The 19,066-nt window shown below is 32.2% G+C and overlaps 1 protein-coding gene across 2 annotated transcripts in view; it reads right to left on the bottom strand.

Annotated features, from left to right (window-relative positions):
- Positions 1 to 19,066, bottom strand: part of robo1 (roundabout guidance receptor 1) — a 586,207-nt gene that overhangs the window by 24,827 nt on the left and 542,314 nt on the right. For both annotated transcript variants that reach the window (XM_081728089.1, XM_081728088.1), the window contains exons 5-9: positions 13,814 to 14,080; positions 8,928 to 9,410; positions 6,195 to 6,742; positions 2,451 to 2,676; positions 954 to 1,069 (exon numbers count right to left, since the gene is read on the bottom strand). In XM_081728089.1, coding sequence (XP_081584215.1) covers positions 954 to 1,069; positions 2,451 to 2,676; positions 6,195 to 6,742; positions 8,928 to 9,410; positions 13,814 to 14,080 — 1,640 coding nt within the window. The remainder of the gene's footprint in view (positions 1 to 953; positions 1,070 to 2,450; positions 2,677 to 6,194; positions 6,743 to 8,927; positions 9,411 to 13,813; positions 14,081 to 19,066) is intronic.

Here is a 19,066-nt window from a genome sequence, read left to right on the forward strand (position 1 = left end):
GTTATCTTATAAGATTATTAAGATTAACCATTAAGGTGAATTTATGGTAGGGGTTTTCATTCTCTAGGGTAATAGCGCAGCACTGATATACTCAACCTAGAGTTCGGCCTCAGTTTGTACATCATCTCAGTCTTTCCTACCTGGTGTCGTGCAGCCGCATGCAGAGTGTCGCAAAATTTTAGATTTTAAAAAACGATAATAAAAATCTTGTATCGAAAAGTGTAGATGGATCAATTTTGCAAGTTCATATGCTTTGCCTTCCTCTGACGTTACTCGGCATGTAGCTTTTATTTATCTAGGAGAATGTGCCTGCTTGAACAATGATTTGCCTACAATTGACGTCTGGTATTTAAGTACTATACAAAACTTGCAGTTTTATGTTATTATAATTTGTATTATTATTATTATTATTTGAATAGGTGTATCGTGATGTCATGGCTGTTTATTAAAAGTTAGTGATGGATGAAAAAAGATAGTTGGTAGGCTATGATAACCATTCATTGATTTTATGGAAATGCTTCACCGTGTAATATATATTTTGTACAATAGATTTAATAACTCGATTTAATAACTCCAAAATAGTTTTCTACAACTACATGAAAAGAGAATGAACTGCTACATGTTTCTCCCATAATATTTTAAGTGAATATTACAACCTGATTTCAATTTTGTAATCTTACAGGGAAGTAATTTGTTTTGAAAGTCACATAGAAAGAATGTATCTATTTGTTCACTATGATGTTCCAGACACAAAATGTTAAATTCCTCTCTCTCCCCACAGAACCAGAGAATAACTAGAAAAATGCATCCCATGTCTTCAAATCTCATAGTTCTTGAAATAATGAACATTTTATTGTATTTCTTATATATTGTATAGAACTTAACTATTCAGGTTCTTTTAAATATAACAAGTAATCTTGACTCTGACATCATGAGATTAGCCATACTCTTACCTTATATCCTAACAGGACACCATTATGATGCTGAGGTGGGGGAGGGGACCAACGAACGTAAGCGGCAGTTGCATTTAACATTCCAACTTGTACATTATCAGGTGGAGCAGAAGGAACTGAAAACAAAATTAGAACATTTAAGAAAACATTAGTAAGAACACTAAGAAAAACATTATTAATAAGAACATTTAAAAAATGTAAATAAAGTCGTTTATTTAATTTAAATGAATTCTGGACATAAAAGTTACAAGAAACTGGCAATTTACGTGCCTATTTTAAGTGCAACTAAAAATATGATGACCACAGACAGCATTTCGTGAAAAATGTAGTCGCCAGACGTCTCGATCCATAATGCTTTTTTTCATTACTTGATGTAATTAAAGCCTTTATTTCAAGTTATTTCTTCTTCTACACATCTGAGGTATTTACAATTGCCATATTCTACCAGTAATCTTAGGTAATAGGGTTTTGTTGAAATATATTTGCACCAAAAATTCAATGAAGTTCTATTTAATTTACAAGTTGCATGTTTCTAATTTTAAAAAAAAGAGAAAAAAGAAAAGGAAAAAATCAACATGACACGACTTGAAAATTAACAAATATGAAAGTAACTTATGCAATAGTCTAGCATGCTATTAGAATGACAATAGTTTTTATTCAGAAATGATGTTTGCATGATCTCTTAACTGTATATTTAACACTCAATCTACTCTTGATTTCTTTACAAACTATGCAACAACAGTGGTTAAGTATTTAATACAGTAATACGATAATATTAAATATCTGACTTTTCAGTTGACAATATCTAATTTTCGATCTTTTAAACAAAACGATTTTCTCTCAATTATATCAGCAACAAAATATCTATACTGTTCCTATTAAGAAATCCTTATGCACATATTTTATCTTACAAGGCGAGAGAATTTGACGTTGTGATCAGTTTTTGTTTTAAGAAAATCACAACTCCCACCAAAGTGCCAGTAAAATAATTTTTACTAACATATTGAATGTACTTCAATTTTCTTAATTATTTTATTGTTTTATATTTATTAAAATTATGTAAATTTTTAAACAAATAATATTTGTGCTACTATGGTTTTAATTTCTTTTAGCATAAACATATTAGTAGATTGAATATGGAAGAAAGAAGAATAGCTTATAATTAATATTACAAGCTTTAGTACTTAAAACATGTTGAAAATACACAATAATTTTATTTTGAATCAATTTCTTTAGAAATATTGATTAGGAATCTCGAAATTATCAGACATGATAGAGGGAAAAAGAGAACAAATATTCGCTCCCCTAGAGCTCTCCCTTGACTATATGGTTCGCATACAGGACTCCAGCGCAAGAGATCTGAGTTCGATTTCTGGTAGAACACGTGATTCAGATCACTCGTTAAAATGTACATCTATATCTCATATAGTCTTGTTACTGAAAAATAAACTCCAAATTAACCAACCTCTAATTTGTTAAAAGCACAATAATTCTTACCATCTTCCATCGTCTGCACATTTTTGGAATTTGAAGGCTGACCTTCAACAGACTTGTAGAAAGGGACAAGGAAGAACTCGTATTTCGTGAATTTGCGAAGATTTGTAATGATATAGCTGGTAGCACCTGCATTTAAAACAGTCACCATGTTGTACTTTTGTGAACCACCGGACATATCTCGAAATCTCACATAGAAACCTTCAACATATTCATCCGCACTCAATATCTGAAATAATATAGATATAATCATTAGTAGAGGTAAAGTAGCACAACGAATGACATAACGTAACATTTAAAAAATAGTTTTTTCTTTTAATTATAATTTTCAAGTGTTATCTATAACAAGTTACTTAGTTAGTGCTTGACATATGTCAAATCAAACTTTGGACCGAAATGCTTTACACATATTAATGTTTACAAGCCTGAAAGAAGAAACATTGAATAAACTAATCGAACTTACATCATCCATAAGGAAATAACAAATTCTTCCCCATACATCCGAACAACAACTAAACCAAGTTAAATAAAATGCTTCACACTTACCGCTGTGATCCCAAAAATTAATTCTTGGGATTACAGCAATGAGTATGAAGCATTTTAGTTTACTTGCTGTAATGTCTATTATTACTACTCACAATTTGAACTTCTATAGCAACAATATTCTTCATCAGAGTTAATTTTAGGAAAAGAAAATAGGTAAAACATTAGAACAATCCATAATGAATTCTTTTTTCACCGTTACCTCAAATGTCACCTATTTCAATCAATTTTGCACGAACAAAATAAATTAAAATTTCAATTTTTAATATTGTTTATAACGTTTGATGTATATTGAGTACTGGATATGATCTCGAGCATGGTTAAGTATTGCTATTAACACAAATGACCCTTCTTGAGCGTTGATTCTTCCTCAAAGCTACTTACAAAATATATATTTTTGATACTCTTACTGATTTTCAGTGACAAGTAATCACAGACATTACTGGTTATTGGAATCAATATTGGTACGTAATATATTATTAGTTATTTTACTTTTCATTTATTTAAAATTGACGTTCCTTGGATTAACTCTATAAGATATAATTTCAACAAGTATAAATGCAGTTGTAAATCATCATCATAATACTGCCCGGTAGAATACAAACTACTGTTCATTAAAATCTTTAGAAAGTCCTTAAAATTTTGAATAATAGATTTTCAGTATTGTTGCGGATAAGAGATCTTTCCTAAAATTTTATACAATGATTATGAACAATAAAATTCTTGTCAAAAAGGTAGCTTCCCAAAACAAGGTTCTGAAATTCGTATGTTAAAGTTATGGAATATTTATTACTTCTACCAAAGTAATTCTCTATAATACACGACCACACTCAGGAATTCTATTTATCATTCTACTTAAAGATTTCTGTAATTCCTGAATTTTCTTTAAACTTCCAAGCTTTCGACTCTCTCCTGGAGTCTTGGCCACGGAAGTTAAAAAAAAAAAAAAAAAATCCAAGGAATAAAAATGGAACAGACTTGTTTCCGTATAAAATCGGAAAAATTATAGCCATATAAAATCATCTTTTATATCCGTATAAAAGGCGATTAATCGATAGATCACACTTAGTTAAATTCTCTCTCGCAAGTAGCGAGAAAAATCGAGAAACATGAACTTTATGCCGCTAGAGCGAATATCGATTGTTGCAACCAATAATTAATAATTTTTGTTCTACTCGGGCAGATTGTTTATTTATGTAATACTTTATATATATGAAAAAATAGTTTTAATTGCAGATTGTTTGTTTATTTAATACTCTATATATATGAAAAAATAAATTGTTAATTGCAGATTGTGTCTATTACATACTTCCAACAGTGACGCACATGCTTCTTGTAAACTACTATTAACAGAAAATTAGATATTAAGAGCACAGATTGAATTAAAATAACAAACACGTTTTCAAAAACAATTGTACCAGGAAATTGTGTACATTTTGTGCCACATATGTAACCAAGAAAGAAATAGCAATATATACATATTGAAACGTAACAATCGTACTGGAAACAAGCAAATATAATAAAACAGTGCACGACAATTTGCATATATTGTTAACGAAATTAAATCATTAGCATAAAGCTCCAATCCTAGTAAAATCCACAACAAAAACAATCAATAATAAAAAAAAATAGATAGCTGGTATGAAAAGAGACAGAAATAGAACAAAGCTAATTAGCAGTAACGTTCGTTAGCACTAATGTTGTTGTGTGTGAGTGTAAATAACCGCGTTCGAACTAAACAAGGCTTTCTGGTTACAAGTTTGCATACAAAAAAGGTATATATCCCATCCATATACAGAAGCAAGGTCCAGTAACTGCAACAGCTGACGTTCTGTTGATTGATTTGAAAGTGCGCACAGCCGTGACTAAATTGTCAATGGGAAAACCCCCACAATGTAAAGTGAAACGAAGTATGAGCTAAAGAGATAAATATGGTATAATCTATTAGCGTTGATACCTGTACACACGCTTCACGAAACAGATTATTTCAACAATTTCAAATGCAATAATGTGTTTATTCGTTCTGCTGATACTGAATCAATACCGTAATGAAAAGCTCATACATTTTAATTCAATAAGTTGAATATTTTTTTTCGTTCTCCTTCTTACTTTTGGTTACCAAATGACAAACGGCAATATATTCCCATAACAGGAAATGCGATCATGAAAATCAGAAATATCATTGCAAAAATACACAATCAAAACGTATAGACTCGAAATAAATTTAATTCAATGTTTAGAAGTGATTTATCATTTACGTGACGTAAATTATTTTGTAAAAGTTACTTTTATTTAAAATACAAAACTAACTAACTGCCTTGTAAATAGTGTTATATTGTATTTTTATATATATCGAATTTAAGAAATGATGACAAGAGCCGATTTTTTCCAAGTCTAATATTTAATATGGACGAATACAAGGGTTCCCACAGGCAGGCTTTTAATGAGCAGGTTGAACCCATAACGTTTTTGAAAGAGGATAATTTTTCATTGGAAATGGCATAACCAAACTTTAATTATACCATAATGATGTTTTCAAGAACGCAACTGTAAAGGAGAACTTAGCATAAATAACACTTAAACTGAGTAAAAATTTGTCTACGAAGCAAATTATCTTGGTTTTATCACAATCAACTCTATTAGAGGGGACGAGCAATGGTAAACTTGGAGAAAGGAATGAGCACCTCTGGCTGAACATATATATATATATATATATATAGTATGAGCGTTATCATATTATAACAGTTCTAGATTGGTGTTTCACTGGCCTTTAATTTATGAAACTTTAACTTTTCTTTGAAAATCTAATTTGTTCTATTACTTTTCTAATCTCCTTCTAAAATCTAAGCTTTGTACTCCTACAAAGGTTAACCTTTTAAATCATTAGGAGGAAAAATTCCTTATGCTTTCTATTCATAAGACAAACTTCATGTTTTAATAAATTATTGGCAACAGTCTTGTATATTGCAACAAGAAAATATGGTATGCTTGTAACATCTAGAGGCAATAGAAAAAAAATATTTCATGCTAGAGGAATGTAGTCCTAACCATCTTAAGCTTTCAATTACAGTTATAAGTGACTTGTTCTACAAACAGCTACCAACGTGCTTGAAAGAGTTAAAAGCTCTCCACATATAATTTTATCTGGTTCTCAAACTGAGGTCTCTATAACTACAAAAAAATCATTACAAAAGTCCGTCTTACCTCCCAGATAAGTCTAACAGCCGTAGAGCTTATTGCCTGAACTTCCTTCAGTTCTACCACATTTGTACTTAATCGATTTCGTGCTTCGTCTAAATCATAGTCAGGTACGTTGCGGTCTGATCCTAGTGTCCTAGCTTTGTCAGAGACAGGGCTAGGTAGAGACAGACCATGGGAGTTTTCTGCTCGAACAAGAAACACATAGGAAGTATTAGGTTTCAGGTTGCCAACGCTGTACGTCTCTGAAGTAACTCGGTGAGCCGAGACTACCCATCCTGTCTGTAGATCACTACTAAAATATTCTACAGTGTAACCAATCAATGGGGAAGCACCAACTTTAGAATTTCTTCTCCAAGCTACTGTTATGGATGTTTCTGTTTGATTAACAATTTGAGGCTTGGTAGGCGGACCTGGAAATGTTGAAGGTTCTGGAGTTCGATGTAGGTTTGGATTTGAAGGATTCTCTACGGTTAGGGAAGCTGACCATGAAGTTTCTCCACTCTCCGAGGATGCTGTACATGTGTATAGGCCTGAATCCGTAAACTGCAAATCTGGAGAAAAAGAAAGAAAAAAAAAACAACTTAGAAGTCATTTTTCTATCCTTACTAAGATATTTTTACTTTCCGACAAATATTAGAACTCATGCAGATTCATTTTAGTGTAACAACAATAAATATTTTTTCAAAATTTCTTCTATCATGTCAACCATAGGCTAGGGTGATCAGACATCACTAACAGAACGATTTTTAACAGGATTATCCCTTTTTCAGAAAGTCGCCCGGTATCCCGAAAATAGAAAAAAAACGCAAATGGGACGCAAAATGGCCTGCTTATTTATTTATTTATTTATTTATTACAAAAGCGTCCCGTATGGACTTCAACAGTATTTTTAAGGAAAGACCAACCCTTCAACAAATGATTTAGTCATTAGAAAATACCAATTCAAGAGGTAATCGATTCCGGTTGTAGTTAAATGTTAAAAAATAATATAAAAATTAAAATCGGAATAAGCTTAAATAAATAAAAACTGATTATTTTGGAAAGCTAGAAACTTTCCTCACTAGCATGAGTAACAACATAACAATGACCAATTTTTTTTTCTTTTTTTTTTTTTCCTTCAGGGGGGATACGCGTACCATTAAACTTTGGGACAGACCTACTTCATACAATTCAGATTGTGGAATGTGTAGATTTGGAATAAAATATACCTATGCGTAATTCCCACCGATCTGAAAACTAGAAAAAGTCAGAAAATTCAGTTTACTTGTGAAAAGTCCTGGAAAAATCAGGGAATTTCACGAATTTGCATTTTCACATTATATATAGACCTCAAAATTTGTAAACCGTTACATGGAAAATCAGGAAATTCGAGGTAGCCAAGTAAGGGGCAAAACCTTCTATGTTAAGATCAAAAACTAAATGCAATTACAACTCAAGAGTTTATATATGGATATTCGTCACGTGTAATCACCCAGTATTTTAGCATAATTCCAATTATCGAGTCTGGCAACGTTGTTCTTATCTCTATTGCGCTGTATAGTAACTGTTTGGCAATGGACAGGTCAACCATGACGTATTTGTTGTTCATTTGTTTTCGATGAGTTCAAAAGATGTGAGCTACATATAGAACGTACACTAGCCATGTTTTGCATTGAATTTGTTCATTGACAGTTTTTTAGTTTCTGAAATAATGATTATTAGAAGAGCAATCAGATCAAAGATAAATACGGGAGGAAACATATTTACATTAAAGTAATAGTGAAACACATATCAGCTTCTGGTTTCCGTACTTAGCAGATGGATTGTTTAAAAACGAAAATGTGAATTTTAGATTCCTGCACTTAGGTTGAGAGCGGAAGTGAATTTTAGATCCTTGCACTTCGGTTGAGAGCAGAAGTGATGCGCCCTTGTACATATTGTTCTAAGTTAGCCTAAATTAGTTGAAAAGTTAAACTGATCATACTCCTAAACTATATTTTAGAAGAAAAACGCTGATACGATTATATCTAAGTGCATTGTCAAATTTTGCCAGTTTGTTGAGAATCTCGTTTTTTGTTTGTTTGTTTTTCTAAGTCTGGTCACCCTATCATAGACCAATTTACACAACACAATCGATAACTTGTAAAGATTGTTATTACGAGCTAATTTGTATATAACCCAGTTGTGGAATGGATAATAGATGCTATTACAGAGTTTTATTACATGTACAAGAGTGATTCAATAAAATACAAAATGTATGTTTATAAGGTCAGTATTTAATATAATATTCACGCTTGTATCGTACAAGTACGGTGTTTACTTATATATTGATTTGAAATGTATAAAATTTGCTCTCATAATCTCATTTAACGATATAAACTACTGTAGAATCTGGTAATATTAACTGAGATTTCATTTTGCATTCCATATTTCACTTTGCATACTAGTCCTACGGCAAGACCAGTTATTAATATTAATCACTTCTACCTTCATACTGATGAAAGAATCAATACCTTGTGCTAAATTTAAAAAAAAAGAACCTCCTCGTGGCTACATGGTAGCGTACGCACCTTCGGTATGGAAGACTCAGGTTCGATTCCTGGTGGAAGCTCATATGGTTTGTATCCCAGATTAAACTGTAGATCCACGTCTCATATAGCCACTGTGCTGAAAGGGACGCTAAACTCCAATTCAGCCAACCAACAAAGTTGCAAGACACAAATGAAGACATACTTTAAGATATTTAATAAATCTTACCGTCTATTTGTAACGTTCCGGTGTCAAGCACAGTTATTCTTGGGCTTTGACTAACAAGTGGAGATCCATTTTTGTACCATTTTATTCTTGGAGCCGGAGTTCCAGAAGCCTGACATGGAAGCATAGCGACAGATTTAAGAGGCAACGTCTGATTGGCCGGTCCAATTTGAATAATCGGTGGTGGAAGATCGTCCAGTGACGTTACCTCTAGAAAAGATTTGACAATCGTTGACCCAGCTACACTCAGAGCTGAGCATACATAGAAGCCAGAGTCTTCTTTCTGGACTCCTTGAATTCTTAGTGTTCCCTCGGGAGTAACATGGAGGTGTCCGTATTTGTTACCAGGAAACATTAATTGCTGGCTGCCTTCTTTGGTCCAAAATACAGACGGAGGAGGATTGCCAGTTGCAACGCACTCGAATGATGCAATACCGTTCAATCCAACCTTCTGGTCTTCCGGTTTAACAAGAAAGGAAGGAGGTGCTGCAAGAGAAAGAGAAAATATTCAATATTTCTATAAAAAACTTGAATTAAAAAAAAGAAAGAAAGGAAGGGCACAGAAAATATTCATTATTACTGTAAAAATAAAAATTATGATGTAGTACTGTTCAATCCAACGTTCTGGTTTTCCGGTTTAACAAGAATAGAACGAGGTGCTGTAAAATAAAAAGAAAATATTCAATATTGATGTAAAAAAAACTTGCGATACCGTTCAGTCCAACTTTCTGGTTTTCGGTTTAACAAAAGGAGGTGGTGGTGCTTTAAGACAGGAAGGAAATAGTCAATATTGCTGTATAAAACGTGAGTCCAGAATGGAAGGAGATACTGTAAGTCAAAACAAATATTTAATATTACCGTAAGAAAACTTTAATCCAGAAGAGAATAACAAGAAAGGAAGGAAGCCCTGTAAGACAAATAGAAGATTCAATATTACTGTAAAAAGCTTGAATCTTGAAAGAAATAACACTAAGGGAAAGACATGCTGTAAGACAAAATATTCAATATTACTGTAAAATACTTCAATTCAGTAAGGAATTAAGTAATCTACAATCAATAAAAGATATAACTGATCTAAAAACCTTCAAGTAAATTTCTCTCGAACAGGAATTGATGTACAAAATTTAAGACAGATTAATGCACATTACTAAAACAGCACCAAAGTCTCAATATTTTACTATGTTCAATATATATATATATATATATATATATATATATATATATATATATATATATATATGTCGTGTGTTTGTTTGCTTAAGTGATATTACAGTCAATAAGAAGGTGTTGTGAGACAAAGAGAAAATATTCAATATGACTGTAAAAACTTAATAATCAATAAACTAATTCCAAACATTTATATATTAGCAATGTTAACAATGACTAAATCACTCAGAATAATAGGACTGTAACTGAAGAAAGGTAGAAAATGCGAAATAAATATGCGTTTATCAGCTTTTTTTAAATGCTTATTTATTTTAACCCAAATATTAGTTTGTGTGTGTGTGTGTGTGTGTGTGTGTAAACTTTAATCTTTTACGATGGTTCAAGGTTTTATGTTTGGCTACTTTGGCACGTCAAAATGGATTTAGTTTCGATCTATTACGCATTTTCAAATCCTGCCATGCTATTTTGAGTAAGTTCGTTAAATCTGCTATTAGTACAAGTAAAAATGATGGGAATGTGAAGAAAGTTAACAGGCTAAGCTACAAATCTTTTAATTTAATATAATAAAAATGATAAAGTATCATTAATATTACTGAAATAACATTAAACATAGTGAAATGGTACGAAATATTCTTCAGTTGTTTGACCATGTTCATGAAAATAAGTTTATGAAAATTACGAGAGTTTTTAAAAGAAAGAACACAATTAATTATAAAACGAAAGCATCATCAGAAAAAGGTGAAAAAGTTGTGATTCTTCGCACTGTTCAAAAAATCTAATTTCTGGTGGTCGCCTTTGGTGACTCATACTGTGTGATTTGGTGAGATATGACCTCTACAACATAAATATTTGTATTTGGAATATAATGTTTAGACCTTACCCGAGATAATATAATTCTGCTTATTCTTACTGCAATTTCTGAAAGATTTTGAAACTTTTAGGTAACATAATGTTTAAAGTAGATAGCAAAAACAAATTTGTGACAGATTTTGAAACTTTAGATAGTATAATGTTTAAAGTATAATTTAAATAATAAATAATTTTCTTCTGTTATTTTATTTATATTGTTTTTTACATTCACTCACCCATACTTATATTTTTTCATTAAGTTCTAATTTTACCCCGCCATGACACATAACATACATCATTCTTTGTGGTATCATACGAAAACTCCTTTTCATAACTTAAAAGTTGAAATATACATATGCAGTAAATTTCTACTTGAAAAAAAGGAAAGAACATATGGTTCGTTTGGAATTTTACTAGTCAAGAGATAATAAAATGCCTCATTTGTGATCTAAATATCTGTACAACGTGGCACAATCGTGGAAAACAAGAGAAAATTTGGTCATGAAACTTCACTGACCATAACATTTTCCCGACTTATTTCATTTTTTCCACTCTACCTATTTGAAACAACATACGCACATTCTAGACAACCAAAATCTGAAAAGATAGGGAATATAGGAATAATAAAACAGACGAAATATATATAATATAGAAGAGGGAATATCATATAAATTCTTTTTCTACAATCCTTTGTAGACAGCAACTACCCATCAATCATATAATAATGCTCTCTAAAACTTTCCAAGCATGAATGAGGAAACTTAGCTCTCGAAAGTTCATCTCATTTTCGACGTTCCCTACTACCCGCACGACAACCAACGTCTACTTTCAGGCGAAATTGCTTTCACGGAGGGAGGAAAGACAAAAGTTTTGTCATTAAAACTGCGCGGCAGATTGAAAAAGAGAAAAGAGTAATAAAACAAAAGAGTAAAAATAAGAAAAAAAGACTAAACGAACGAACTGAAAGAAAGTACGCGGTTGGTACTACATGATATTTTTTTCCTATGGTTTTGAGTTGATGAAGGAACATAGAGGAAAAGTATAACAAGTTTTTCCAAGGGTAAAGGGAGGTTAAGTGTTGTTGTTGATGTTCACTTTTTTCTTCTAGGTATTCTTTTTACAAAATAAACCCAAAATATCGATGACAAAATAACCGCACACGCGAAACTTGAATTATGGTTAAAAAAAAAAAATGTAAAATAATTTCTCTTTTTTAAAAAATTAAACTTTAACCTTTTCACAGTAACTTTCAAACATGTAGACTGGAATCTATATATAAGCAAAGCTTTAAGATACAAATTTGACTAGAAATCTTATGTCGGATTAATTCAAAATTCAACACAGCAAGGTGTTCAAGCATTTTACAATAGATCCATTCACTAATGACAGAGTGACTTCCCGCTACACACAAGAATCAATTCAAACAGAATAGAGTTTTCAGAAACATTAACCTTGCTTATTAAGTTCTCATAGATTCGGATTAAATTTATATCCTACATGTAAAATCCCTTCAAGCAATATACTGCCGTGCTAAACGAAAAGGCCTTAACTCCATTTCACATACTTTCGAGAAAATAAGCAAAACGCGTTTTGGCTTAGGCTGTACGTTCAAATTTGTTGTATTTCAGTAAAACTTTATTAAATATATTTTCAAGATCTAAAATTCGTGTGGTAATACAGTTAAATATTTTACTTAAGGTCTTTTTGCTTACTTTCAGTTACAGTTTTGAACATAAGGTAAACACTCATGACGTCATTACCCCCTACGTATTGGTCAAACCACGTCAATTTCACTTTAGATAGATGCAGAATTGTACTACGAATATTCCCATACCAATATCTCGATTTTCGAAAAATGTGGAGCTAAGATCTTTTCGCTTAGGACGGCAGTATAGCTCCATATTGGCTAATTTATTCTCAATTTGTAGTTAAAAGGAAATCTCTTTTGGCAGGAAGGAAGTGGGAAGTTTTTGTAGTTGGAAGGAAGTGGGAAAACTCTTTTCCTTTAGACTATATCACTTATTTGTAAGCTGTACTCTGGAAAGAAAATTTGTCGGAGAGAATCAACTTTTGAAAGTGTTTATACAGTTTAAAAAAAAAAAAAAAAAAAGATTATCCCAAAATTAATGTAATTTTTAATTATTCAACAAAGTTAACAGCACAAGCGATCTTTCATTATATAGTATTATACTGTTGCATTCATTTACTACCCACTATTAAATTTTCAGCTTAGTATTACTTCAATTCGTCAGATGATACACAAATAATCTTAGGAATGTGCACCGTAATGAATTTCACAATATCATACTAGGCTAGATGGTGCGAAATCTATAAACATAACATAATATCAACCTACACATTACAAAATCCATAATGATAATAATCAAGTTTCCATGACAATTTTATATTGAATCGGGTCAACTGATAATTATAAAAAAAATAAATAAAACCTGTGTAAAACATTTCATTAAACCCACTTTTTGGTTACTTAAATTTACAGTTATGTAAAGAATTAACCAAAGGGTTTTAGTAATCGGAAAGGAGACGTTAGGAAATCATAACTATGTTAAACATTAAATGAAAACACATTTCTTTATAAGATTTCATTAAATACTTTTTAACTTCATTTAAAGCCATATTTATTAGTCAATAGTATTTACTACGAAGATTAACCAAAGCCGTTCTTGGGGGAAAAAAGACAGCAATACTTGGAAAATCATCGAAATTTTCAAATATGCAAAATATATTTGCAATGATACAGATTAACCTTCCATTGCATTAAAAAATATTCTCATGCCGGTTTTTTCATACCAAGAAATGAAAACTAATGCATACAAAAGATTTGAGAGATCATACAAAATGTAGCAACTTACAATGAACAAGGAGGGAAGCCCTGGCAGAAATTGTTCCAACAACATTCTCCGCCTCACAGATGTAGAGTCCTTCGTCTCCAGGAACTACATGTTCGATGCGGAGCGATTTGTCATCCTGGATTTGGGCGCGCCCAATGGGCATTTTTCCATCGTCTCTTCGCCACAGGATGTTAGGTAGTGGGTCACCGCCTACTTTGCATTGGAACTCCACGTTTCCATCAACAAGCACTGTCACATCTTTTGGCTTCTCTTTGAAAAATGGTTTCACTGAAAAAACAGAATACAAATGTCTCTCCATGACAGATAACATAATAAAGAGAAAAGTTCTAGTTTTAAATGACTGCATCACAATTGTATGGTAAAAAGTAATTAAAATCACCTATGAATTTTATTTGAACACTTAAGTATCCAATGTCACTCAATGTAATATCCCTAGGTACGGTATTTCTGAAAATTTGGTAAATATTTCAGGCATAAATCCTTAGTCTAAAATTAGAAAAAAATACGTATTATTATCAATATATATTCAGTATTCAGTTTGCCGCTGATTTTTAAAACAAAATCTTCAGTTTACTGTGAAATAGTTATGTCCTATAGGCCAAAGAACAGCGGCTATATAATGAAGTTGAATAAAATCTTCTGTTTATTGTCACATAATTATGTGCTGTAGGCCAAAGGAGAGCAAGATATAATAAAATTAAATAAAATCTTCAGTTTACTGTCACTGAGTTATGCCCGGAAGACCAAAAGAGAGCGATGATATAATAAAATTCTATAAAATCTAGTTTACTATCACATAGTTAGATCCCGTAGTCAGAGGAGCGCGATGATATAATAAAATTAAATGAAATCTTCAGTTCACTGTTATATGGTTAGGCTCTGCATATCAAAAGAGAGTGATGATATAACAGAATCTTCCGTTTATTGTCATACAATTATGGCCCGTAGGCCAAAGAAGAGCGATGATATATTAAAATTCAGGCCAAAGGAGAGCGATTAGAAAATTCAATAAAATCTTTAATTTACTGTCACATACTTAGACTCTGTAAGTCAAAGGAAAGCGATGGTATATTAAAATTCAATGTCAGATTGTCTACAAAGAGTTGAGCCTTGGAAATCAAAATTGAGAATAGTTTGATTTGAAAATATTATGAAACCACAAATGTACAATTTTGTTCGATAACTTGCCATTTTTCGGGCAACACCATGGCAAACCCCACCAGCAACTGGCCACTGGCATGGCAAACACCACCGGGCAACATCGCTATGAAACTTCTATTATTTCTGATTTAAAAAGAAAAAAGAAAAACGGTTCTTACAGGCCTCTTTTGAAACTAACTACAGAGACCGAAACTAATGATAGTCTTACGGTACTAGGTCCGGGCTATACGCTGGATGAATTAAAATCTCATATCCAAGTTCTCGAAATTTTTGACTGGTCACTGAAGATATATGAGATTTGCTGTTATCAGCGTGGTACAGTATATGACACCTTTTCTGTTGACCAGTCGCGGCCGTTTCTTTTGAATTCCTAGGAGCCCGAGTCTATAGTTCTGGCCGGCAACAGCAGCTTATGATACATGATGCCTTTCCAATCCACTAAACACACACTATAACCTTCCTGGGCGTCAGTGTAAACTTTGCTACAGACTGAAGATTCTCTTCGCTTCGACCACAATCTTTCTTGTAGATTGTTGTCGTAGTTATTCAGTTTTCTATCACTCGTGATCAACCGCTTCAGATCTGGCTCAAGTTCGTTATGTTTCAGAAGCGATTCGCAAATAGATATTCGATCGAGTGAGTGATTTTGAGTAGCATCAAAATGTCGAGCTTTTTTTTCTACCCAGCTTTCTCCAAACGGTTTAACACTGGTGATCGATGTCTAGATCATTAGCGATGTGATGACTGGTTATATGCTAGTCTTGCTTGACTTTCGCCAGGATATAATCAACTTTTGCTATGATTGGTTGCCCACTGCAAGGAGCATCTTGGACATCAAATTTCCAGAACGAAAATGGCTCAATTATCTTTTCCAGCTTTTGATAACATATCTTGCCCATAAACAGCACAAATTTTGCCATTTTACGGAAAGTTTATTTATCTTCACAGCACAATACCTGATTCAACTCTCAGCTATCAATTGAAGTTAGAACTTTCTTGCTGCGACTCATATACTCTGAGATTTTTTACACTAGCACTATCTCGAGCGCAAAAAGCTCAATATTTTTTAGACTACCTTATATAATTTTCAGTTTACTGTCACATAGTTAAGCTCTGTAAGTCAAAGGAGAGTTATGACATAATGAAATCTTCAGATTGTTGTCATAATATGTTTTCTGGAAAAAAGAACAATGATACGCAAGTGATGATACTTCAAGAATGAGCGAAGTCAGAATTCTAATGATATGTTCGGGCCACGATGGCTCAGTGGTAGAGCGCTCACCTCTTCCCACTCGCGCCAAATGAACTTTGTGGTAGACAAACACCGTGTGCGTGGGTTTTCTCGGGGTTTTCCCGTTTCATTCCACTTTCTTCATTCCACCATTTCATTCATTTCTCATCATCACCGTCTCCTTTGGTCTAGCCGACATAATTTTACAGTAATTATGTGATATCTTCAAATAGATAAAAGTTAATCAAAATGTGGAACAAGAGCGCCCTAGACAATATCATTTTACATAAGAAACCGTTATTACGACTCACTTATCTGCTTTCGATTTCGAGCCATTTTGAATATCGGCATTTATTTTCGCGTTTCTAAACAGCTGAAAACGGAAAGCCACTAGGTGACTTGTGATAACGGTACCTCACGCAAAATAATATTGTCTAGGGCGCTCTTGTTCCATACTTCAATTATCTTTTATCTATTTGAAGATATCACATAATTACTGTAAAATTAGCGGTATTTTAATTACGCTGGGATGAAGACTCTTAACAGATTTCATTTTCTAATGATATGTTAGCTGACACACGGGCAGCACATCGACTTTTAATGTTATTGTTTTAAAATTCTTGATCCAAAGTTAAAATTTCAAGTATCCTTTTTTTTTTTTTTTTTTTTTTTCATCTTTACCAACATCGAAAACCTTTACCCAATACCAGGAATGAAAAAAGAGAAAACGCATGCCGAAAACTGAGTTTACTAACCATCAGGTCATGCCTTTAAAAAAATATACTTTTTTAATATTCTTATCGTCCGGTTATATGAAAATGCACTCCTTTGAGTGCCCGCTTAGCGTATTCTTGCTGTGAATAAATATTCCAGTTCTTTTATATATATATATATATATATATATATATATATATATATATATATATATATATATATATATATATATATATATATATATATATATATATATAAAACCTCTCGACTATAAAAGGCTAAGGCAAATCTGCATAAATCATCGCCCCATTTTTCTTCATTAAAGACCACACCATATTCAAATATTCATGACTTTAACCCAAGAAATATAGTCCGTGAGAGGGCTAAAAGAAGAAGCGCTTTCTAAGACTGAGAAAGAGGCTTAATTCCACAGACAATCACACGAAGAACTTCCTGGAATACGTTCTTATCTTTCTTTTCTTTCTTTTTTTTTTCTTTCTTTCTTGCGCTTTTTAATGATTCTTCTGGGAGTACTGCCGTTAACTTCGACGAAAGTTTACAACGAACCGTAAAGTGATATTAAGTTCAAGATATGTTATAGTTTTCTGAAGAAAAAAAAAAGTACTAAAAAGAAAGAAAAAAGTATTAGCAGAAAACAGTATTATATAAGGTATTTCGTTTCGATTTTTCAATTTCTTCTTTTGCTTTTGTTTTCTAACTACTTCAATAACACTGAGCTTTTGGGATATTCCTGTTAAGACAATGTTTCTCAGCACTTCTCTTCTTTTTTCGATGTAATAAAAATGTCATTACTTCCGAAAGGAAACGAGATTGTAAACAGCACTTTAAGAAGAACAATTGAGCGTACAATGTTTATTCTGTGGATAAAAGTTAGATTTATTGTGAATTTAATTTCATATTTATTCGTTACTTTTATCTTGTTTTTCTTTCCAAAATGGATCAATATAAATGACTTTGGACAAATTTGAACATTATTTATTTGTATCTTGACAAATGTGTATATGTATATATATATTCTCTCTTTCTTGAAACATTTAGAATATGGGTGAATTTTTTCTTATTTATTCTTTCGTCAGATTTAGAAAATAAATAAATAAATAAATGTCAGATTATTTTCTTTATAGTATGTGTATCTGATTTTTTTTCTTATTACATAATAGATGTAATACAAGAAACACTCCAAAAACAAGAAAAATAACAGAAAGATGGATATGTAAGTCATCAAGAAATAACAAGAAGAAAACAATTGTACTACTTAGAAGATTGACATTTCCGTACAGAAGACAATTCATTGAATAAATTGTATGCAGTGTTTCTTCCCGGAATACTTCTTTGCAGGGGTAAAAATGGATCTGAAAAGGTAGGTGAACGCATGACTTCACGCCGCCCCCCTTGCCTATCTTTCTCTATTATAATTTTCTTAGAAAGTGGGGGGACGACTTGAAATTAAAGATACTGCGAAATTGTATTTTTTCCCCTTTTTTTGCTTACGTTACCTTTCTCATATTTTTCCCGACAACTAACCCGACATAAAATTGCAGTGAACCTTTGGAAAATTCGATACTAGAATTTTACTATATCTACAGAAGTTTAGTAGAATTTTACAGAAGTTGTAACTACTCATTTTAAATTATTATAACTTGCTGCTAGCGCCCAAACAACCGATATGTTTTGTACAACTGGAAATATGAGGATGTTCAAGTAATTCACATAAACACACTCAAGTATTTCCAGTTCTACAAAACATACAGATCCTTCAGTTTTTCTCAGGTTTCCAAGATTTGCTGTAAATGGATAAAAGCCCATTTGGAACTAAACGTCTCATATAGGTAGAAATTTTTAAAGCACCGTACACTGATGGTTTCTGATCTATAGTGATGCTTTTTTTTCAAATCACTGTAGCATCAGTAAGTCCTCGTTCAAAGTTGCAACAATTGGCCAGTGCTTCCTTATTGTCTTTTCAATAGAAAACATGGAGAAAGGGCTCCACTCCACTGTCAACAGTGCTTACACTTAATGCTACTGCGATCACCCTATCTCATATTATTAACAATATTTAACTGAGCCATAAATCAAGCTTGTGTGCAGGCTTCAATTAAACATAAAGCTAAATATAATTATTCTCA

The sequence above is a fragment of the Thermobia domestica genome, chromosome 10 (genome assembly GCF_964235325.1).
Source record: "Thermobia domestica chromosome 10, izTheDome1.hap1.1, whole genome shotgun sequence".
Lineage (NCBI taxonomy): Eukaryota > Metazoa > Arthropoda > Insecta > Zygentoma > Lepismatidae > Thermobia > Thermobia domestica.